The sequence below is a fragment of the Dryobates pubescens genome, chromosome 38 (assembly GCF_014839835.1).
Source record: "Dryobates pubescens isolate bDryPub1 chromosome 38, bDryPub1.pri, whole genome shotgun sequence".
Lineage (NCBI taxonomy): Eukaryota > Metazoa > Chordata > Aves > Piciformes > Picidae > Dryobates > Dryobates pubescens.
In genome coordinates, this window is record NC_071649.1 from 1,408,516 (window position 1) to 1,416,914 (window position 8,399).

General features: G+C 49.1%; 1 protein-coding gene across 1 annotated transcript in view; it reads right to left on the reverse strand.

Moving 5' to 3' along the window:
- Positions 1-7,833, reverse strand: part of TBX20 (T-box transcription factor 20) — a 46,857-nt gene extending 39,024 nt beyond the window's left edge. The window contains exons 1-3 of the mRNA XM_054177137.1: positions 7,396-7,833; positions 5,102-5,336; positions 3,829-3,993 (exon numbers count right to left, since the gene is read on the reverse strand). Coding sequence (XP_054033112.1) covers positions 3,829-3,993; positions 5,102-5,336; positions 7,396-7,525 — 530 coding nt within the window. The 5' untranslated portion in view covers positions 7,526-7,833. The remainder of the gene's footprint in view (positions 1-3,828; positions 3,994-5,101; positions 5,337-7,395) is intronic.
- Positions 7,834-8,399: the final 566 nt, after the last annotated feature.

Consider the following 8,399-nt stretch of genomic DNA (forward strand, 5'->3'; position numbering starts at 1 on the left):
CTGTAAAAAAGACCCTCATGGGGGAAGAAGGTCCCTTCCAACCTCTAATGTACTGTGATACTGTGAAAAAAACCCTCAATCTTTAGTGCCCTGGATTAGAGAAGGCAGAACAACAACAAAAAAAAGAGAGCCCCAGATTCATCCTGCAACTTTCCAGCCAGTCTTGTGATGCATTCTTTTTGGAGCACTGGCTCCTCATTTTGACTCTCTGGCTAGTAAATAGTACTTACTGGTCACAGAATGTCAAGCTTGGCACAGTTTGGCTAATTGGGGCCAAAATGTGTTCTGGGGAATGGATAGAGATCCTCATCTGTCTCAGAAGCCAAGCATGATTGTTTTACACTGCAGAGAGCTAATGTTTGGCTAATACATTGGTTAAGGCATTAATAGACCTTGCTTTCCTTTACAGCTTTGCTACACACCATCAATCCCACAGCAACACATGGTTCCACTTGGAGAACTACACCTACCCTCCTGCTTCTCTACAGCCTGAGCTTGTCTGCTTCAGAGAAGAGGGTTGAAAAGCAGACATATCACCCTCTGAAGTGGTCTACAAGACCACAAGTGCACATGAGCAAATAGGTTAGAGAAATAACTGTGCACATTCCAGCTCCCCCAGAAGTTCGCACAGGCTCTACTGCCTGAGGCTGGCCAGACGTGAGGAGCTGCTCACCACTTCTGTCCACAACAGCTTTAGGAGCCATATTTGGATGTGAATTTGCTCCATATAACATTTCATGTTGTATGCAAGGCTCGGGTCCTGCTTCCTTCTCGCATATTTTGGAACGAGGCGCTGCTCTCCTGGGTAGTTTTAAGAGCTGGTCTGCTCCTACGAGCCCTGTGCATGCTGCTTTTAATGACTTGCAACGTCTCAAATAATTTGCAACATAAAATACCTTTTAAAGGCTTCCTACCTGGAATTGTAAGCATGTTAACACTCTAACTTCATTAAACAAATTATCATAGCCAAATACAGCTAAGAAAGAAAGGGGGGGTGGGGGGTGGTGGAAACTGTAGAGAGTCTTCTAAGTGAAAGAAAGAAGCTGGGAAAAGGAAGAAAAGCAAATCAAGGTACATGCTGAAACTCATGAAAGTCTTTTTTTGTTTTAAACACACAGTCTTAGGCATTTGGAAGAACAAACATGAAATATCACAGAGGAATCCTTTATCCCAGATAGCACTTTAGACTTACAAAAGGCTCTCTGAAAAGTATTTTTATTGGAGCGCTCGTTGCAGCAGAAGCTCGTCTTGAACACTGACAGCAGGAAGACAGGGATAAAACTGGGCTTTATAAGAGAGTTCCCTGAAGGGCTCATCTTTCAAACACAATCTCAGAATGCTTGCTAATTTATTTATTTAAAGTTGTCTCAGCATTGGAAAGTTTTTTGTTTGGTTGTGTTTTGTTTGGGGGGGCTGATTTTTTGGTGGTTTTGGTGGTGGTGGGTTGGGTTTTTTTTTCCTTTGTTGGTTTGTTTAAATAGCAGGAAAAGCAAAATATCAAATGGGTTTGATCCTGCAGTCTTACCCCCATGCACAACATAACTCCTCAGCAATTCCCTTGCTGCCCTTGTGCCTGTGGACATGCAGGGGAAGTCAGTACCGTGGTACCAGCACCCAGATGCTAAGCACACGTCCACCCCTTACTGACACTCCTCAAGCAAGGAGAGCTGAGGCTGTGCGTTTGGAGGATGAGAAGTCACAACTTCCTTAAGAGCTCCTCTTACTGGAGCAGGACCAAACCTGTTTCAAGACAGGAGGAGTGCTCCTTTTAATCTCTTTCAGCAAGACTCCCACCTCAAAAGGTGCATTAACACTCCCCCCCCCCCAAAAGCACTAGAAATGCAACCATGGGCACGCTGAACCTCTTGACATCCCTTTGCTCACAAAACAGGAGCTCAAGAAGACATTTATGCCCTTTCTCCTATGTAAAGTAAAAGTAATCACTGCTGTGATCAATGGTCTTTTTTGCTAACCATCTCAAAAACAAAAGAGGAAAGGAATATAGTTAACACTTTGAGGCAAAAACACTTCTGCAAACAGCCTGGAAAATGCAACAGCACTGATCCACATTTGCACATAGGGGGCATTGATCTGATGGGGGACCTTAAAGAGCTACCAGAGTAAGGTTATAATAAATATTGAACTCCAAGAAGGCATGACCCCAGCTCTAAAACACTCAGCAGGGCAGTTGCTAATTATTCCAAGGATCAATCTCTTCTCTTCTATTCTTGTATTTCCTCACTGAGCTAGTGTATGTCAGAGCGTGAATTAGCAATCTATTTAAAGGGATCCCAAAAGGCACTCGAAGAGAACAATAAGAAGGGGAGAACCCTGCCCTAAAATTATTTCTATCCTTCCCTTATTTCTTCTTTTGATGCTGACTTCTTTGGAGCAGGAGCCCTGTTTTTCCTTTGGGTTTTGTGTTGGGTTTTTTTTCAGTGCCCATTACAATACGTCAAATGAAGCCCTCAGACGTTAACCACATTGCAAGAAGGAGTTTTTGGCCACGAAAACAAAGCCGACATAACTCCTAGGTTGCTGTCTTTAATCACAGCTTCTCTGCATGCGCTTTGTGTTTGTTTATTTCCCCGAGTCGCCTTCCAGAGATCGGTAGTCAGCAAGATTTCAGCTGAACTATTTATACAAGGGATTTATACTTGCAGGATTTGGTCCCTGTACTCACACAGAAAAAGGCGGGGGGGGGAGGTGGGGGAAGAAGTCTGCTTCCATTTCTCCTGTTTCACTTCTAATTTCTGTCTCTGGAAGAAGCAAGTTCTTAACCCGAGGCTAAAGCACCTGGAGCAGATCTGTGTGCCTGCGCGGAGCCCTCCACGCAAAGTTCCTTTGAAGCCGGAGAGGCATCCACGTTACTTCCATCTCTCCGGCTCCGCAAAGCCGTTCGACATGTGCTTCGGTCTTACTGGACTTGAGGGCTGAAGGATGCACTGAAGTGCTGCTGGGCCGAACACGATGAACTGCGGGACTGCACCGAGCTGCCCTCCCACCCTACAACCCAGCGCTGCAGCCCCCGGTTGGCTGCGCTAAAGGAAGTCAGTCGTTAACTACGTTAAGTGAATGATTTCAGAAAGTCATTTGCCACAGCGTTTTGCTTCTGGATAGAAGAATCAGGGAAATATGCTTGAATTTGCTGTGGGTGGTTTTTTCCCCTACAGTGTCTCAGCAAATGTTGTGTTTTCGGAACAAACAAAAACCAAACAACAAAAGAAAAGGAAGGAAAATAACACACAACCCAAACCTCTCTGTGCTGTAGAACTGATCCATACTTTGCCTGCTAAGAGACAACCAAAAGCAAGAATAAAATCATTTCTGTTAGTGAATGCTGGATATGTTTTGCAACGAATAATATAATTTCAAGTGCAAACCAGCACTGAGCTGTAATGTGCTATTTTTACTTGAACTCGGCTAGCTGCCCTTTGATTGCTTTAAATTATGGGGTCAAATACTGGGTGGAGAGCAAACAAAAGAGACAAATAAAGGGTTTTGGGGGAAAAAGATTTCTTATCTGGATTGAGGCAAATGTCATTAAAAATATTATACATAAAGACATAACATGTTTATATATATATATATATATCCTTTAACCAAAGCCTGCTTGCCTTGGAACATTCAGCATAAACCAAACCTCAAGCAGAGATTTGAGGCCCGATTCTGTGCCCCAGAAGTTTATCAGAGTTTTGCAATGAACTTCACTGAGCACAGCCTCCAAAACTGCAGAGCAATCAGTACAGAGAGATAGCAGCAGGTATTTGTTGAAGGGAAAATGATGATAGAAAAGGAAAGGAAGACCACCAATAAAAATCTACTAACCTTGCAGGGAGCGGAGGGTCAGCTTTGCCAGCCACTAACCAGGAAGACCTGTGGTAGGCATATCTGTATCTTTTATTGTCCACAGGAACGATATCCATTAGCACAATGTACTTGGCTTCAGAGTCCACTCCCGAGAAGGAAACCCTGATCGTAGGAAACATTCTCCTGAAATAAAGGCAAATCAGGAAATAAATACTTGGACAGAGAACGCAAAAGAGAGAACTTCTGGAAAGCTGCTAGATGCAAGAATCTTATTTAAACTACCTGGGAGGAAAAAAAACAATAAAGCAAGGCTTAAAGCATCTATTGATTCCGCATCGGCGTGATGGAATTAATTCCTGTGTAGCTTTAACATGCACAGGAAGTGCAGTTTGAAACGTTTTGGAAGCAAAAAGAAAGGGTGAAAAGTGAAAATGGGAAGGAGAAACGCACTTCTGCCCGCCAGTGAAAAAGCACACAACGATTTCAGAACACAGTTGTGCCTAAGGTACAGAAATCCTTAGCAACACGGACTTCTGCAATGGGATCCGCGCTAGCGTTCGGGAAATAGTGCAGAAATTATTCTCGTCGACGTCCTCTCCCGTTTCAGATGTTAAGCCCCCTCACGACACCGCCGAGAGGAATTTTCAAACCTAAACTTCGCTTCCCGCACTTAAATTTCGACAAAACGCAACTTCGTTTTCCCCCTCCTCCCCCCGCTAAACCAGAAATAAAGTGAAACAACTTCAAACCGTTTGACACTTTGAACTCCAAATTCCAGAGTATGCGCTTCCTATTGAATTGAATGTTTAAAACACTTGCTGCTAGAGCTCTCCAGTTAGAAAAGAATCGTCAGAGAATTACATTAATAACAAATAACTCTAAGGAACTACAAAATCTGCCTCCCCCGGACTGCCTTTGACCGACCCGAACCCCCAATACCTTTACGGAAGAAATGGTTTGAGATGATGAGAAAGCCTGGGATTCTTTTCACACATTTTTTGCGGCCGAAAGAAAAGGAAAACAAACCAGCCCAAGCCCTGACTGGGTTTACTTCCCCATGACCCTGCATTTCTCTGTGTCTTCCCCAGCCCCGCAAAATCCCTGCGCGGCTTTCAGCCACGGACCGAAGTCTTAAGGAAACAACATTTCTTCCCAGCCGCCCTCTTCCTCCTCTCCTTAACGCATCCGTGCCGTTCTCCCCAAATAAAAACTGTGGGGTTTTGGTTGTTTTGACTTCCCCACGCACCTCAAGCCACTTTTAGGAAGCTGCCCGGAGGTAACTCAGCCTTACCTCCCCGATTTGGTGATGATCATCTCGGTACCCAGTTCGTGAAATTTGTCCCAGAGCTCTTTGGTCTCCAAGCTGCAGGAGATTTTGGCCATTTCCTCGCTGGGGATGATGGGGGTGGTGGGGATGAGGGGCTCAGTGCACAGCGACGAAGGGCTGCTGCTAAATTCCCCGTGAGGGTCCAGGCTGGATAAATCACTCAAAGGCTGGGCGCAAGAGGATTTCTCAACGAATTGTTCTGCAGGGTTTGAGGTGGGGGTAGATAAAAAGAGAGAGGAGGTTCAGCCAGGGCAGGGCGACCACTACGAAAACCCAATTTCCTATACATATATACATACACACATTAGAAATGGCATTTTTGGTTCAACTGCCCCCGGCCCCGATCCAGCACACCCGCAGATCCACGCTGTTTCTTAGGCGTCGGCTCATCATTTGAGAGGCAGGACTGATGATTTTTGGAGATTAGCTCCGGGAGGAGCCTGGAGCGAGGCCTCCCGGGGAGAGATGCCCGGGGAGGGGCGGCGGGGAACAGCACGGCCCCGGCCAGTCACCACCCGGATATTCGCCGCTCCGCGGGGCGCGGAAGGGCAGGGCGCACCCGGCTTGCTGTCCTCCGCTCCTAACCGAGCGTTTCCATGGTAAGGTCACTAATTCTCCTTTTAAAAGCGAGTGCTCGGCTCCAAGGAGCTGCTGAGGATCGGGGTCACGCCGGGGGCTCCTAAATTGAGCCGCTAAGCAGCAGAAGGAACCCAAGCGCGACCTCGCAGCTTCCGCGCTTTCTCCGCGGAGAAGAGAGCTCCTAATAGCACCGGAACGGCAGGCGCGGAGCGGCGGCTCCGAACTGCCTCCCAGCCGGGCTGAGCACACTATTCGGGAGAAACAGGCTCCGGGGCAGCTGCGAGCGGCCGCGCAGCCTGTACGGAGGAGCTGGTTGTGCGGGTGCGTAGCTGCCACCCACCGCGGCTGGCTCCCGCCGGTCCCCCCGGCTTCCCTCCGCAAGCCCCAGGAAGTTCGGGGGGCTTCGGCGGCTCCCCGGGAGGTTCAGCCGAAGAAGAGGGAGGGAGAGAGCAGGGCTGAGAGGCCTCCAACCCCGGGATGCGGCAGCGGATCCTTCCCCGACAGAGGAAGATCTCGCCCACGTTCCCAGCTAACAAGCCGAGTTCACAGGCAGCCGTTTCCCTTCGATTTTGAATTGAACGGCGTGGGACAAGGAGTTTTAAAAAAGCCAAATATATAAAATTGAAACGTTAACTGGACACGCGTTTTCAGAGAGAAAGGGGTGAGGGGGAAAGAGCGAGAGAAAAAGAAAGGATTAAGAAAACTAGCTCCGTTTAACAGGAGACGGCGTAAATATGTCAAACAGGAACATTACAACATTCCCGGCCTACGTTATCACCTAGACTGAAAAAATAAAGTTTACAGTGTGTCTCTGGACTGTGTGAAGCCTATCGAGCCAGCTGATTAGATGCAGCAGACGCCGAGAGCGCTGCCTTTGCTAAATTCTTGGGAGATTTAATGTCATCTTGTTCACTGGCGCCCTGTAAGCTCCATACACGGGGGGGCCTGTTAGCTTTCTGGGAACTCCTGGGTACATTACAAGGACCACAAGCCGCAGAAATTAATGGGGAGGAGGGGAAGATGCTGATGTATTTTAAAAGCCTTTGGAAATCTGAATCGAGGTGACCGAATAGAAGCGAATTCTCTTACCCAAAAATCTCCAGGAACCGCTCTAAAAAAAATATTCCCACTTGATGTAGAGTAGAACAGTTTGTATGAGCCTACACCGAGCAGAACAGTCTGCATAAGCCTCCATCGAGTAACCATGGAGGTAAATGATTTTGCAGGTCTACGTACAAGTTTTACTACCCCTTGTAAGCCTAGGCACGACACTGGAGATTGTCTTATTTGACCTCAAAACCCACAAGATGATTTGCAAGAAATATGCGAGAGTTTCATTTCATACCGGCGAGGAGAAACGTTGCTATCGTAGGGCGCGATGTTAGTCTACAAATGGCGAAGCTAGATAAATAAAGCTGGAAAAAAATTAGATTTTAGAGAACGGTTTGGGGCGTTGAACAGCCCGTAGGCAACGAGGAGGCTTAACTAGCTTTGGCGGTGAGGCTTTCGCTTCTGCAAGGGAAGCCCACGGGCAGCGAGAAACCCACCACTGCCCGACCCGACTGCCGGAGCTTCGAGGCGGCTGAGCCTGAGAGCAGCGCGGCTCTGCCCGGGGACCGACGGAAGGACAGGAGCTCCACGCCCCAAGGATAACGGCGGCCACCCGCATCCCCACTTACCTAGGGGCTTGATGGTGCTCTCTGGGGACTCCTTGTCCTTGGAGCTGCCACTCGACATCAAGGCGGCGATGGAGAAAGCATTGGCCCGGGAGGAGAGCTGCGGCTTGGCGGGGGGCGGCGTGTACTCCATGGCCAAACGGCAGAGAGGCGGCTCGGCTGGGAGCTGCCTGGGACGGGAGTACCCGGCGGACTTGGAAGTGCTCTGTGTCCGGGTGGGAGTACTGGGGGTGGCAGAGCAAGGTCACTGGGAAGCGCTTTGCGCCGGGCACTGCCCGGGCGGGAGTACCGGGGATTACCGGGGAGCGCTCTGCGCCCGGGCGGGTGTACGGGGGATTACCGGGAAGCGCTCTGCCTGGGCGCTGCGCGCTCCCCCGCCTTAACGCGGGGCCGCGGAGATCCTATCGGCCGGCGGCCAATCCGCGGCAGGACACGTCAAGGGCCCCGGCCCGGCTGTGGAGAAGGGGGCGGAGGCGGGAAGGAGGAGGAGGAGGAGGAGGAAGAAGAAGAAGAAGAAGAAGGCGAAGAAGAAGAAGAAGGAAAAGGAAAAGAAGAAGGGGCGAAAGAAGAACGGGAGGAGGAGGAAGAATGGGAGGAGGAGGGCTCTGCCCACCCGTGGGGTGGGCAAGGGGCGGCCGGCAGGCCCTCGGGAGGGCTCCTCGCTGTCGCTCTCTGCTTCGGGAGCCCCAGCTCCGGTCCCCAGCTGCGAGCGCTCCTCCTGTTCCTCTGAGCCCTTGGCCGGGGGGTGAAAGGGGATGGTGGCAGAACACGGTCGGGGATGGTCCTCGGAAAGTCCCTGGGCTAGTGTCTCTGTCAAGACGAGAACCAGTGAAGAGATGGTTGAAAGAAGGAAAGGAATTCATTGCCTTTTCTTGTGTGTATTTCCGTTTTCTATTTTAAATTCAAATTTTAAAAGACCACTACATTAAAATATTTTTATTTCCTCGTTGAGTGCCTGCTGCTGGGCCAAAAGTTTCCTTAAGGCTGATCGTGTACTTAGTTTTCCC